Source organism: Salvelinus alpinus, chromosome 23 (assembly GCF_045679555.1).
Source record: "Salvelinus alpinus chromosome 23, SLU_Salpinus.1, whole genome shotgun sequence".
Lineage (NCBI taxonomy): Eukaryota > Metazoa > Chordata > Actinopteri > Salmoniformes > Salmonidae > Salvelinus > Salvelinus alpinus.
The window spans coordinates 48446095-48462191 of record NC_092108.1 but is presented as its reverse complement, the minus strand read 5'-3'; the positions used below and the strand labels follow the sequence as shown (position 1 = coordinate 48462191).

Sequence of the window (16097 nt, the reverse complement as noted above, 5' to 3'; positions counted from 1 at the left end):
CTGCAGGAAGGGTACCACATGAGGGAGGAGGATGTCGTCCCTGTAACACACAGCGTTGAGATTGCCTGCAATGACAACAAGCTCAGTCCGATGATGCTGTGACACACCTCAGACCATGACGGACCCTCCACCTCCAAATCAATCCCGCTCCAGAGTACAGGCCTCGGTGTAACGCTCATTCCTTCGACGATAAACGCGAATCCGACCATCACCCCTGGTGAGACAAAACCGCGACTCGTCAGTGAATAGCACTTTTTGCCAGCGACGGTGGATTTGTGCCCATAGGCGACGTTGTTGCCGGTGATGTCTGGTGAGGACCTGCCTTACAATAGGCCTACAAGCCCTCAGTCCAGCCTCTCTCAGCCTATTGCGGACAGTCTGAGCACTGATGGAGGGATTGTGCATTCCTGGTGTAACTTGGGCAGTTGTTGTTGCCATCCTGTTCCTGACCCGCAGGTGTGATGCTCGGATGTACCGATCCTGTGCAGGTGTTGTTACACTTGGTCTGCCACTGTGAGGACGATCAGCTGTCCGTCCTGTCTCCCTGTAGCGCTGTCTTAGGCGTCTCACAGTATGGACATTGCAATTTATTGCCCTGGCCACATCTGCAGTCCTCATGCCTCCTTGCAGCATGCCTAAGGCACGTTCACGCAGATGAGCAGGGACACTGGGCATCTTTCTTTTGCTGTTTTTCAGAGTCAGCAGAAAGGCCTCTTTAGTGTCCTAAGTTTCCATAACTGTGACCTTAATTGCCTACCGTCTGTAAGCTGTTAGTGTCTTAACGACCGTTCCACAGGTGCATGTTCATTAACTGTTTATGGTTCATTGAACAAGCATGGGAAACCGTGTTTAAATCCTTTACAATGAAGATCTGTGAAGTTATTTTACGAATTATCATTGAAAGACAGGGTCCTGAAAAAGGGCCGTTTCTTTTTCTGCTGAGTTTATGTTGTTGTTGCTTCGGGTGAGCTGTGACACGAATGGGGCTCATTTCTGCAGCGTAAGAGCAAGCTGGATCCTCAGAATCTGTTTCAGAGTGCTCCTTTTTCTTTATTCTCCCGGATAGTCACCAGTTGAAGTATCTTGAGGTAAGGAATGCTTTTGCCTGTTTCAGTACTTGGTGTCCACAAGTCTGAGTATCCCTGCTTCCGTACGCAGTGTGCAGCGTTCATATGCTGACGCTTCGGGATCGTGCTCTCCCTCCCTCTGCGTTAATGTGCGAATCAATCACATCCCTTTGGCTTCATCATCATCACCTGATTCAAAACTGCCTATAGGAGGGGGAAATAGTGGATAATTCCCTTTCGGAGAAATCATTCTATGATGGGGTTGGTATTTTCTAGTATAGATAAACCATCCATTCCGTTTGACATTTTATTATATGCCACCATTGCACTTACTATATCCTGTAGGCGTACGGTGTCCTCCAGTCTTAACTCTTCGCTTTGGATGCACTCATGCTTGCCTTCACCATAGACGGTAGGGAACCAGATTCATCCTTTCTTAAAATCGTTCAATACCATATCAAGAAGAGCATGCAACTCCCAATTCCATAAAGTAATAATAATGTAATAACACATTAGGAAGAACTCAAGACTATCCTCATACCAGTGCTGCATTTTTAACTATGGTGCCTGTAATCCTATTTAACATTTCCAAGATAAGAGATATTATACATTTTGTCATGTTTTTTAGTCATCTTCCTAGCTTTGCTAATATACTATAGACAATATTGTTTTACAGGATGTTCCTCTTCTTTGCTTGGATGCTCTCCATCGCAACAAAAATCAACTCTTTGCCAACTGGACTCCAGTGGTCGTCAGCCTCTAAAAACACAAAGAGTAAAAACATTGACCTGGTGTGTTTAGCTTTAAGTGGCAATCGAGAATTGAGGAGAAAACCCATGAAAACTATAGAAATAACTACAGTGGCTAGTAGAATAGTGGTGATATCCATACATTGGTTAAATCATTGTAGGCTAATTGTAAACAGCCAGGTTCCCTGAGTTGATGACTGGTCTCACTGGGATCGAGGTGATTTCTGACGGAGTGTTTCTGCTCTACGGACTCCTTTCCATGTCCTTGCGTATTACGCTTCTCCATGATTGGTATCATCTGCCTAAAAAATGTGTTTACTTTTTGACCTAATTCCTAGTGTAAAACGGCGTATCCATCCTCCACACGTTTGCCACGGCGGCTTTTACCAAGGCCTCCGTAAATGGAGGTGAGCGGTTTGTGAAAAGGAACAGAAGTCAACATTGTGGCCGGCGAAAAGACTGACATCTTGTTATAACCGGGACCCTCAAGCAATTTTGTAACCTAATCACAGACAAACAGCATTTGTCTATGAGTCAGTTTATGTTGTTATGGGGTTTCTGTTGTCAGAACAATAACAGTTGTGACAGAGGCTCCAACCTACTCCGAACGAAGAAGCCTTCCGCACTGCAAGACAGCGTGACAGTATTACGTCAACCACGTTTCAAAATTCTTAGCCAACGCAGTTGCTTTTTGGAAATCATTGCATATACTGTGCACGCGCCCATCCACCATGGACCACAGACATACACCACAGTCTGAAAATGGTTATTCGAATAATAACTCGTCCATAGAAATGAAATTATAACTAACAGTACATTTAGGTTACCATGCATATGATATGTCTGAGGGTCTCTCAACATTTTTGTGAATCGAGGATACAGAGATGCGAGATGATTATCGCCATTTATTTCAACAAAACCTTGGATCCAAACAACATCTAAACACAATTGTTGTCAAGAGATACAATACAATACTGTTCTATTTAATTCTGTGGATTGACCTACACATAACAATATCATAATGGAACATGAAATGGTCATCATTTCTTACATGTTTTCAAAGTGTAAACATTAAACCTAAAATTGGTGTGGCTAAATATGCAAATAAATTGAAAATGACACGAAAGTGAAAACAAGCATTTACACTCCCCAGGTAACATTCCTATGGATTGACAGCTGATGATTAAAGGCTTCAATGTATCTCTTGTCTACAAATGAACGCATTGATTTACCATTGTTGAATTTAACAGGGTGTTTTGGAAAACAATTATGTTGATATACTGATTCGCTGTTCTCTTCGATTGTTCTTAGTACACAGTGTAATCATAATGGTAAAAAGGATTTTCTCATTATGCTGCCACATTCGTTTATTTAGAATGGCAAGATGTAACCAAATACATAATACAAAATTCAATAGTCTAATACCTAAATAGATACATCTTGTAATTGTGATCCAATCAATTTCATTCAGTTTCCCATTGATTGGTATGCTTTTGAACAGTAAATGGTTAGAAATGCACTCTAATGCATGTCACATTTGTTTTAACTTTACAAAGGCCTCACATTGGAGTGGTGTTTCTTCAGGTGTAACGTGAGACTGTATTTCACTATGAAACTTTTCCCACAAAATGTACACGCAAACGGCCGTTCTCCTGTGTGTACACTCTGGTGAGTTTTCAGATGGGCTGACTGGGTGAACCTTTTCCCGCACTGGGCACAACTGAACGGTCTTTCTCCTGTGTGAATCCGCATGTGCACCTCGAGGTTCTGAGACGTCATCAGATACTTGTGACAGAAAGGGCAAACAAAACGCTTCTCCCTGCTGTCAGCGCTCCCTTGGATCTCGCTCCATTGGGGATGGTTCGACTGTTTCTCATACATGGCAAAACTCATCATGTCGGGTCCATCAAAATTCGACGCTGTGTTCATTCCCTGTGTCATTTGACAGTGATCGGGACTCATGCCTGAGATATTTTCGAGGTTTTGTTGGAGCTGAGAAAACGTAATCTCTGGCTTTGGCTGTTTGTTCCACGTAGAGCACATGTCCATCTCTAATTCAATAGGCTGAGAGTCAATCATGTCGATATCCCTCCTATCGCTGTGAGTCCCTACTTGACTGTTAAATGTGACAGCTGATACAGTGGGAACAAGCGGAGGCTCTGGGTGGACCACAAGCACATCAGAGTCTGTTTCTGAGGCATAGGAGCAAACCAGCTCTGCTGTCTCCATCCTGTTGCCCCCTAAGTGGCCAGAGGAACCAGGCTGATTGGGGGCTTCATGCAGTGTGTATTGAGGGCCCAAGAGCATCCGTTTCCCAATACTTAATCTAGATGCAGGGCGTTTGAGAGTGTGCTTCAATGTCTCTTTCCTTTGCTCACCCTGGAAGATACTGTTGTCTTCACTCCTTTGCCAGTCAATCTTCTTGCTCCTGAACTGTGCTGGACTGTTCCCTTCCTTTCTTGCATTGGGGGATGTGTGGGGAGCCACACTATCTCCTCCCACGGATGACACATTAACACCTGGAGGAAAATATCAAACAAAACCATGGTGTTAAAGATTAAGAACTACATAGAGTAGAACTGCATGGTGGTAGCTAACTTTCTGAATGGTTTTATAGGACACATTATACCAGTAGGAGGGGGTTATGATTACCTAATTTTACCCCACTATCTGAATCTGAGAGCATAAACAACAAAATCACCCTCTCGCTCTCTCTCAAACAAAAATAAATGCAACAATTTTGAAGATTTTACAGTTCATATAAGGAAATCAGTCAAATGAAATAAATTCATTATGCCCTAATTTATGGATTTCACGACTGGGCAGGGCGCAGCCATGGGTGGGCCTGGAAGGGCATAGGCCCACCCACTGGGGAGCAAGGCCTAGTCAATCAAAATTAGTTTTTTTCCCCCACAAAGGGGCTTTATTACAGACAGAAATAAGCCCTCAGATGGTCCCGCAGGTGAAGAAGCCAGATGTGTAACCACGCCAGCCCAGGACCTCCGCGTGGTCTGCGGTTCTGAGGCCGGTTGGACGTACTACCAAATTCTCTAAAACGATGTTGGAGGCGGCTTATGGTAGAGAAACAAACATTTCATTCTCTGGCAACAGCTCTGGTGGACATTCATGCAGTCAGCATGCCAATTGCACACTCCCTCAAAACTTGAGACATCTGTGGTATTGTATTGTGTGACAAAACTGCAAATTTTAGAGTGGCCCTTTATTGTCCCCAGCACAAGGTGCACCTGTTTAATGATCCTGCTATTTAATTAGCTTCTTGATATGCCACACCTCTCAGGTGGACAGATTATCTTGGCAAAGGGGAAATGGTCACTAACAGGGCCGTAAACAAATTTGTGCAAAAAATGAGATAAATAAAATGAGAGAAAAGATGGCGCCGAAGAACATGGCTGACGTTTTACATTCTCCCAACCAATTGTGCAATTTTGTTATTTCTTTTGCATTTTGTGTAACTTATTTTTTTTATCTTATTGTGTACATAATGTTGCTGCTACCGTCTCTTATGACCGAAAATAACTTCTGGACATCAGAAAAGCGATTACACGCCACGGACTGGAAGAAACTTTTTCCTTTAACGAGTCCGACAAGAAGGATATCCTGCTTTCACTGGAACAGGCCCAGAGCCACGCCTTTTGCGTGAAGAAAAGACGCCGGGAAAAGGGGACGCAGATCGGGGATCCTTCTGAGAAGTCGGAGGCGAGCGATTAAACTCCCAATGCCTTCCATTCTCCTTGATAACGTGTAATCGTTAGAAAATAAAATTGATGACCTACTATTAAGATGATCCTACCAACGGGACATTAAAAACTGTAACATCTTCTGTTTCACCGAGACGTTTCTTCACGAAGAAACAGACAATATAGAGCTGGTGGGATTTTCCATGCATCGGCAGAACAGAGACGCTACCTCTGGTAAGATGAGGGGTGGGGGTGTGTGTTTTTTTGTCAATAATAGTTAGTGCGTGATGTCTAATATTAAAGAAGTCTCGAGGTATTGCTCGCCTGAGGTAGAGTACATTATGATAGGTTGTCGACCACACTATCTACCAAGAGAGTTCTCATCTATCTGGTTTGCGCTTAGTGGGACTATAAAAGTGAGTACACCCCTAAGTGAAAATATCCAAATTGGGCCCAATTAGCAATTTTCCCTCCCCGGTGTCATGTGACTCGTTAGTGTTACAAGGTCTCAGGTGTGTTAAATTTGGTGTCATCGCTCTCACACTCCCTCATACTGACTGGTCACTGGAAGTTCAACATGGCACCTCATGGCAAAGAACTCTCTGAGGATCTGAAAAAAAGAATTGTTGCTCTACATAAAGATGGCCTGGGCTATAAGAAGATTGCCAAGACCCTGAAACTGAGCTGCAGCACGGTGGCCAAGACCATACAGCGGTTTAACTGGACAGGTTCCACTCAGAACAGGCCTCGCCATGGTCGACCAAAGAAGTTGAGTGCACGTGCTCAGCGTCATATCCAGAGGTTGTCTTTGGGAAATAGACGTATGAGTGCTGCCGGCATTGCTGCAGAGGTTGAAGGGGTGTGGGGGGTCAGCCTGTCAGTTCTCAGACCATACGCCGTACACTGCATCAAATTGGTCTGCATGGCTGTCGTCCCAGAAGGAAGCCTCTTCTAAAGATGATGCACAAGAAAGCCCGCAAACAGTTTGCTGAAGACAAGCAGACTAAGGACATTACTGGAACCATGTCCTGTGGTCTGATGAGACCAAGATAAACTTATTTGGTTCAGATGGTGTCAAGCGTGTGTGGCGGCAACCAGGTGAGGAGTACAAAGACAAGTGTGTCTTGCCTACAGTCAAGCATGGTGGTGGGAGTGTCATGGTCTGGGGCTGCATGAGTGCTGCCGGCACTGGGGAGCTACAGTTCATTGAGGGAACCATGAATGCCAACATGTACTGTGACATACTGAAGCAGAGCATGATCCCCTCCCTTCGGAGACTGGGCCGCAGGGCAGTATTCTAACATGATAATGACCCCAAACACACCTCCAAGACGACCACTGCCTTGCTAAAGAAGCTGAGGGTAAAGGTGATGGACTGGCCAAGCATGTCTCCAGACCTAAACCCTATTGAGCATCTGTGGGGCATCCTCAAACGGAAGGTGGAGGAGTGCAAGGTCTCTAACATCCACCAGCTCCGTGATGTCGTCATGGAGGAGTTGAAGAGGACTCCAGTGGCAACCTGTGAAGCTCTGGTCAACTCCATGCCCAAGAGGGTTAAGGCAGTGCTGGAAAATGATGGTGGCCACACAAAATATTGACACTTTGGGCCCAATTTGGACATTTTCACTTAGGGGTGTACTCACTTTTGTTGCCAGCGGTTTAGACATTAATGGCTGTGTGTTGAGTTATTTTGAGGGGACAGCAAATTTACACTGCTTTACAAGCTGTACACTCACTACTTTACATTGTAGCAAAGTGTCATTTCTTCAGTGTTGTCACATGAAAAGATATACTCAAATATTTACAAAAATGTGAGGGGTGTACTCACTTTTGTGATATACTGTATACTGATATATATGTATATAACCACAGAGTTTCTAAACCCAGAGGCGGAACATCACGAGACTTCCAGGAATGTTTGTGAAACAGACCAAGCAGACTAGGTTTAAGAAGTCAATGAGAGAAGTGAAAAATTATACCGTAGCTGTTAATTTTCTCAAAATCTAAAGGCACAACCTAGATTCGAGCCAATGTCTTAAGTAGTTGAACATGTTATTTCTCCAACCTCGGGACAGTGACAAACTGACGTTTTCATTTTCGTCAAAAACAACTGCATATCGAAGGAGTGCCTTTGATTTGACCGCCTGCACATGCACAGCTCACCGCGAGATGACCGTTAGACCAGATTAGGGATGTGACAAGTGGACAATTTGTCTTAACGTTTAAATTGCTATTTAAAACACCGGGTTTTCGTTAAAACTATAAGAAAAACAAATATAAAATTCCATGTCAATTCACAACGCATAATAATGGTCCTATTACGTATGGATGACCACTAGGGCCTGGCAATGAAGTTATTTCTACCGCGACTGTAGAAATAAAGAAGCTGTTATTCAATGCGTTTCTATGGGCTAATAGCAGTAAGGCCAAATTCAATGTTTCATCAAATAAATTTTTTAAAGATATTTTTTTGATACCTAAAATTATAAATCAAATAGCTAACTGATCCTTGGTATGACCATCTTAAAACAATTCCATGTGTTAGCCTCTTCCTCTCTGGTTCTATTTAAATTATTTCCTAGGCTTTTATAGCCATATAGTCTAGTTAGGCAATAACACGGAAATTAATGTTTTGTGATAACTGCACTGGGATTTTAATTATGTTTGAGAAAAAATGTTTTTGGGTTATGATTTTTTTTTTACCTTAAGGATCCCAACTCTGTTGAAGTGTTATAACATTTAAACGTTCACACCCTTAGACCAGATGATGTGTTTCTGCGCATGAGCTTAGCTAGTCAACGCCGCCATGACATCAACTACAAGTGTAATCGGGGATTTCTATTGGAGAAGCAGTTTCTGCCTACCGTAAAACTTCAAACAGAACGGTTCCGTATTTCACTGAAAGAATAAACGTCTTGTTTTCAAGATGATAGTTTCCGGATTCGACCATATTAATGACCTAAGGCTCGTATTTCTGTGTGTTATTATGTTATAATTAGGTCTATGATTTGATAGAGCAGTGACTGAGCGATGGTAGGCACCAGCAGGCTCGTAAGCATTCATGACTTCAAGCCTATCAACTCCCGAGATTAGGCTGGTGTAACCGATGTGAAATGGCTAGCTAGTTAGCGGGGTGCGCACTAATAGCGTTTCAAACGTCACTCGCTCTGAGACTTGGAGTGGTTGTTCCCGTTGATTTGCAAGGGCCACGGCTTTTGTGGAGCAATGGGTAACGCTGCTTCGAGGGTGGCTGTTGTCGATGTGTTCCTGGTTCGAGCCCAGGTAGGGACGAGGAGAGGGACGGAAGCTATACTGTTACACTGGCAATACTAAAGTGCCTATAAGAACATCCAATAGTCAAAGGTATATGAAATACAAATCGTATAGAGAGAAATTGTCCTATAATTCCTATAATAACTACAACCTAAAACTTCTTACCTGGGAATATTGAAGACTCCTGTTAAAAGGAACCACCAGCTTTCATATGTTCTCATGTCCTGAGCAAGGAACTTAAACGTTAGCTTTTTTACATGGCACATATTGCACTTTTACTTTCTTCTCCAACACTTTGTTTTTGCATTATTTAAACCAAATTGAACATGTTTAATTTTATTTGAGGCTAAATTGATTTTATTGATGTATTATATTAAGTTAAAATAAGTGTTCATTCAGTATCGTTGTAATTGTCATTATTACAAATACATTTTTATTTTATTTTATTATTGGGTCCTCCAATAATCGGTATCGGCGTTGAAAAATCATAATCGGCCGACCTCTAGTCTGGACGCAATCAGGCTACCGAAAGCGCATACAGTGGGAGACGTCAACAGCACTCCTCCCACAAGTCTCCAGAAGATGTGTGTTTTGGGACAGAGAGGCACCTTTTCATTATAACGTTGAAAGGAAATACGTTCCTAGCGTGTGAGGAACATGTTTGCTGGCCTCATAATTGCTAGCCAGCTAGCTAATATTTAGAATATATATATATATGTTTTGGGGGTTAGAGTTATGCTAACCTGTTTGCAATCCATTTGGCATTGCTTGCTGGCTACAAAGGTCAGCTGGCTAGTTAGCTACAGTAGTTACTGCCATCAGTTGTTGTTGTGTTATCATATTTTGCCTATTCCACCGTTTGTAGAATGCATACTGGCATTTTAATATAGCGTGGGAAAAGGGAATCCAGACACACTATGGACACATTTAAATGTAGGTGTAGATGCATGACGCGTTTGGAATTGTATTAATAGAACTCTCTGATCAAAATACTAAAGCTGCATGAGCTGTCAAGTCCACGTTGTGTTACTACCATGTTGTTGTCATGTTGTATTGCTGCCATGCTATGTTGTCGGGTTAGGTCTCTCTTTATGTAGTGTTGTCTCTCTTGTCATGATGTGTGTTTTGTCCTATATTTTTATTTTATTTATTTTTAATCCCAGCAAGAGGCCTTTTGCCTTTTGGTAGACCGTCATTGTAAATAAGAATTTGTTCTTAACTGACTTGCCTAGTTAAATAAAAAATAAATGAATAGACAGGGCGGGAAAGCAACGCTGCTCTCACTCTGGGCAGATATGCCGTTATAGCTCAGTTGCAAAGACTAACTGCAAGTTGAACTCTGTGAGATGGACTCCTAAATTGATAGTGCAGTTTGTTTAGGCGATTTTACAGCTAGCTAGCTACTTCACATGCTGAAATTGACTTTGGTATTATTGTGTGTAGCTATGTTTTCTAGCTAAATACCTAGCTACTCAGCCTGGGAGAGAGAGAACATTGGATTGTGGGTTTGTAGTTGACTTGAGCTGCAACAGATTTCCCAAAATATGTTCACATTTCTACCAATCTTGTTATTACAACAAAATGAAACATTTGTTCACAAAAAATAGTTTCACATATTAGTGTTATTTAATTAACACTGTTACCTAATATTAATTAGTGGTTTGTAGTGGATTATCCCTTTAAACAAATAAATGTCAGGGCTATTAATTGAAGTTTTACAGCATCTTCATAGTGTACTGTCTTTGCTATAACTAATGAATCTGGGAAACCCAGAACTAAACTCTTGCGTAATTGCATCAAATGCCAGTTACTTTATGTGTCTGTCCTCGAGAGATTAACTGATCAACATACCTTCATCATTCTAGAACAACACCACAGATCTGCAATCTACTTACCTTCCTCATGTGTGTCACTGTCCTCGGAGTCCTCATCTTTGATAAGTACCACATCGGGTAACTGCAACAAATCATAATTTGAATGCACTTTTTTTTTATACATAATGTACAATTCTGTATTATTGTTCAATTATAATTTAGTGGATAAACAACACACACTGGGGATATAGCTAGCTTCTGAAAGACTTGAATATGCAAACTTACCTCCTCTTCTTCTTCTACAAAGTAGCAATCTCCAGCCGTTATTGTTATCCCATTACTTTTAAGACATGTGTCCTCCTGCTGCGACAGTTTTGGATGGAGACCTTCACCTAGTGGGACGGGTTCAGTAACAACAGCTTGAGTTCCCGCTTTTCCATCGATTCCTCGCGCAATTATAGACTCAATCAAATGCAGTTTCTTCTTGAGGTCCTCGTTTTCCTTATAGCTTCTTGATATTTCTAATTGCAAAATCGCATAACCTTCATCGACGACTTCACATATGTCCGCCACCGCTGCATTGGTCAACGCCCCCATGATGGACGCTAACTGCTCGTGCAAAGCCTTGGAATTCCACATGGGTCCGGATATTCTGCTCATTTTCAGGACTAGTCTGTACTTACAGTTAATCGTTTATTGATACTTGAAAATATATCATAATATTTGGGTGGTACTAAGGATTTGGAAATACCGATGTGCGAAGAGTTCGTCCATCGGGAGAATAGCTTGCTAGCTGGCTAAGCTACAAACAATAGGAACGGGGCGAAGAAGAGATACTTCCTGTACCCCACACTCAGTTTTCAAAATAAAAGTTTTAAACAGCAGCCTTGGTGCCTAATAATCGGCATACTGTTCCCAGTTATTGGCCACCTTACTATTTTGTTCAATTACAAGATATATCCGTATAATTTTTTTCAACAAAAAAAAACACACCAACCTCATCTCCGAAGTGTTTACTAGATAGTTGAAATAAATTAATTTGCTGGTCAATTTTTAATTGCTTAACCCGGTGCGCCCTCCTGTGGACTCGTAAAAATAGTTATTCAACAACATATTTACAACAGTTTAATAACAAAATATAAATTAGTATCAATAATTTACATATAATCAAACTTATCTGCATTGACAAACAATGAAAACACTGTGTTGGAGTTTGTGTTGCAGAGATGTACTTGGAAATATAAGGGAAGAAATACACAAGATGGGTTGAATAAATATACAACAAACAAACATAGTTGCCCACACTTCGGTTTTGTTGGTAAACAACCAACCGCTATATACTGCAGGTGGAACCAGTGACCACGTTTACATGTGCACAGTTTTCCGGGTAGTAGCTCATATCCCGCTTAAGGTCGCATTCGGGATAAACCATTTGCATGCAACTTTGATATCTCCCTCATGAGTAGCCATGAATAATCAGAATATTCCTTAGTTAAGTAAATTGGTTAAATGGAATAGTAACTGAAATATTGACACTGACACTAAACCTATAACCTCTCACATGCAGCGTAACACTGTTATGCAAGCAGACAGTATTTCAACCACAAAATATGCACCCATATGTGTTTAGCCGTTTTCTCAGCTTTTGATTTCCTTAAAACTGGTCAAGCTGATAACATTTGGACATTTTGCACAGGACCAATCATTCCACTGTTTAGGAGTTATTGCGTTTTCTCCCCGGTCCCCAAACGAAACAGACAACTTTACCATTCGATTACCAATGCATTCATTCTATCGATGTAAGACATTATTCTGGAGAGAACTACTTTATTTAGTCTTCTGGAGCAACAAGTTATGACAGAAGAGAAGCTGCATGTATCAAACTATAGTTGACAAACAAATGGCCTTCGAAATGTCGGAAATTATAATATCACCACACAACACCCAGACCGCAAAAATAACAGTAAACGGGATAAGATGTTTAAATCAAATCAAATTTTATTGATCACATACACATGGTTAGCAGATGTTAATGCAAGTGTGGCCAAATGCTTGTGCTTCTAGTTCCGACTGTGCAGTAATATCTAACAAGTAATCTTAACAATTTCACAACAACTACCTTATACACACAAGTGTAAAGGAATGAATAAGAATATGTACATATAAATATATGGATGAGCGATGGCCGAACGGCATAGGCAAGATGCAGTAGATGGTATAGAGTACAGTATATACATATGAGATGAGTAATGTAGGGTATGTAAACATTATATAAAGTGCCATTGTTTAAAGTGACTTGTGATACATTTATTACATCAAATGTTTAATTATTAAAGTGGCTAGAGATTTGAGTCAGTATGTTGGCAGCAGCCACTCAATGTTAGTGATGGCTGTTTAACAGTCTGATGGCTTTGAGATAGAAGCTGTTTTTCAGTCTCTATGTAGATATTCCATCTGGGTTCGACATGCCACAGTGTCCCGTTTTAAATCAGTGTATCCCAGGCATCTTATCCGGGTTTCTCATAACCGGGATACAAGCTTTTTCGGGTTATTGTAAACGGAATATGATGTTTATATGCGTCAACTCAAAAACAGAATACTTGAGTATCCCAAATAATAACAGGATATTGATGTGCATGTAAACGTTGTCAATGATTTATATATACACTAGATGACTATATGGGGGCGCTGTGTTGAAGCCAAAGTGCCTCCATCTTGGCACTCCAACACCGTTGTAAAAAATATTTTGGAAGGTACTGTATATACATGTATTCATTAAGGTCTACATTAGTTTTTGCCACATTTATTATATTACAGACACCTTAATGCGTACTTTTAAACTATATTATGTGCGCTAAACACAAATAAATATAAAACAATTTTCCTTCAATTATAATTTGTAAAGATTACTAATGTTACTGTCCCCACTACAACAACAAAAATACTTAAATACATGTAATTTTGTCCTTGAAACATTTAATTGAAATACTGTAGAATTCCATTCATTCCTATGGAGGACTGCTCCTACTGGAGAGTACCAATATGACCGACCGGTGCCTTCAAAGCCTCTCAATGTCCAATACATAGCAGGCGCAATCCGGGGTTTAAATACACTACCATTCAAACGTTTGGGGTCACTTAGAAATGTCCTTATTTTTGAAAGAAAATGTCATAATTTTTTGTCTATTAAATAACATGAAATTGATCAGAAATACAGTGTAGACATTGTTAATGTTGTAAATGACTATTGTAGCTGAAAACGGCGGATTTTTAATGGAATATCTACGTAGGCGTACAGAAGCCCATTATCAGCAACCATCACTCCTGTGTTTCAATGGCACGTTGTGTTAGCTAATCCAAGTTTAGCATTTTTAAAGGCTAATTGATCATTAGAAAACCCTTTTGCAATTATGTTAGCACAGCTGAAAACTGCAATAAAACTGGTCGTCTCTAGACTAGTTGAGTATCTGGACTATTAGCATTTCTGGGTTCGATTACAATTAAAATGGCCAGAAACAAAGAATTTTCTTCTGAAATTCGTCAGTCTATTCTTGTTCTGAGAAATTAAGGCTAATCCATGCGAGAAATTGTCAAGAACTGAAGATCTCGTACAACGCTGCGTCCTACTCCCTTCACAGAACAGCGCCTAGAAGGCCAGCATCCCGGAATCACCTCTTCACTGTTGACATTGAGACTGGTGTTACACTTTTGTACGGTAGTGTACATCATTGAGTGGAACCCCTGCAAGAGGCTTTATATACATCATTGAGTGGAATCCCTGCAAGAGGCTTTATATACCTCATTGAGTAGAATCCCTGCAAGAGGCTTTATATACATCATTGAGTGGAACCCCTGCAAGAGGCTTTATATACATCATTGAGTAGAATCCCTGCAAGAGGCTTTATATAGATCATTGAGTGGAACCCCTGCAAGAGGCTTTATATACATCATTGAGTGGAACCCCTGAAAGAGGCTTTATATACATCATTGAGTGGAACCCCTGCAAGAGGCTTTATATACCTCATTGAGTGGAACCCCTGCAAGAGGCTTTATATACATCATTGAGTGCAACCTCTGCAAGAGGCTTTATATACATCATTGAGTGGAACCCCTGCAAGAGGCTTTATATACCTCATTGAGTGGAACCCCTGCAAGAGGCTTTATATACATCATTGAGTGGAACCCCTGCAAGAGGCTTTATATACATCATTGAGTGGAACCCCTGCAAGAGGCTTTATATACATCATTGAGTGGAACCCCTGCAAGAGGCTTTATATACATCATTGAGTAGAATCCCTGCAAGAGGCTTTATATACATCATTGAGTGGAACCCCTGCAAGAGGCTTTATATACATCATTGAGTGGAACCCCTGCAAGAGGCTTTATATACATCATTGATTGGAACCCCTGCAAGAGGCTTTATATACATCATTGAGTGGAACCCCTGCAAGAGGCTTTATATACATCATTGAGTAGAATCCCTGCAAGAGGCTTTATATACATCATTGAGTGGAACCTCTGCAAGAGGCTTTATATACATCCTTGAGTGGAACCCCTGCAAGAGGCTTTATATACATCATTGAGTGGAACCCCTGCAAGAGGCTTTATATACATCATTGAGTGGAACCCCTGCAAGAGGCTTTATATACCTCATTGAGTGGAACCCCTGCAAGAGGCTTTATATACATCATTGAGTGGAACCCCTGCAAGAGGCTTTATATACCTCATTGAGTGGAACCCCTGCAAGAGGCTTTATATACATCATTGAGTGGAACCCCTGCAAGAGGCTTTATATACATCATTGAGTGGAACCCCTGCAAGAGGCTTTATATACATCATTGAGTAGAATCCCTGCAAGAGGCTTTATATACATCCTTGAGTGGAACCCCTGCAAGAGGCTTTATATACCTCATTGAGTGGAACCCCTGCAAGAGGCTTTATATACATCATTGAGTAGAATCCCTGCAAGAGGCTTTATATACATCCTTGAGTGGAACCCCTGCAAGAGGCTTTATATACATCCTTGAGTGGAACCCCTGCAAGAGGCTTTATATACATCATTGAGTGGAACCCCTGCAAGAGGCTTTATATACATCATTGAGTGGAACCCCTGCAAGAGGCTTTATATACATCATTGAGTGGAACCCCTGCAAGAGGCTTTATATACATCATTGAGTGGAACCCCTGCAAGAGGCTTTATATACATCATTGAGTGGAACCCCTGCAAGAGGCAAGAACCAGACAACCACATGTATGCTCTCTTTATTATTTACTCGTCAAATGAAGTCTGAATTTACAAAACTGATATTCATGAATATTATGAATATTTCAACGTACAAGTTCTCATCAATTACCAGATGGTGAGCTAGCATTGACTTATTCCTGACTATTTTTGGATTGCATATGAAGAACGGGGGAAAAAACGCTGTCCTGACTCATTTATTTCAGACATATTGTCGAAGTTATTCACTTTTAATGTTAACACTGCCAAACCCA

At 41.1% G+C, this 16097-nt stretch overlaps 1 protein-coding gene across 1 annotated transcript; it reads right to left on the bottom strand.

Moving 5' to 3' along the window:
• Positions 1-2708: 2708 nt before the first annotated feature.
• LOC139551176 (uncharacterized) lies at positions 2709-11430 on the bottom strand. The gene is made up of 3 exons (XM_071362613.1): positions 10887-11430; positions 10683-10743; positions 2709-4335 (listed from the first exon to the last, which is right to left on the bottom strand). The coding sequence occupies exons 1-3, from the start codon at positions 11259-11261 to the stop codon at positions 3365-3367; spliced, it is 1407 nt and encodes a 468-aa protein (XP_071218714.1). The 5' UTR covers positions 11262-11430; the 3' UTR covers positions 2709-3364.
• Between the last annotated feature and the right edge of the window lie 4667 nt (positions 11431-16097).

Bases quoted from the DNA above. Each gene is read 5' to 3' on its own strand.
- LOC139551176 (XM_071362613.1), bottom strand. From the start codon at position 11,261: ATGAGCAGAATATCCGGACCCATGTGGAATTCCAAGGCTTTGCACGAG. The intron at 10,744-10,886 runs GTAAGTTTGCAT...GATTTGTTGCAG, and splicing joins TTGTAGAAGAAGAAGAGGAG to TTACCCGATGTGGTACTTAT. The intron at 4,336-10,682 runs GTAAGTAGATTG...ATTTTCCTCCAG, and splicing joins CAGTGACACACATGAGGAAG to GTGTTAATGTGTCATCCGTG.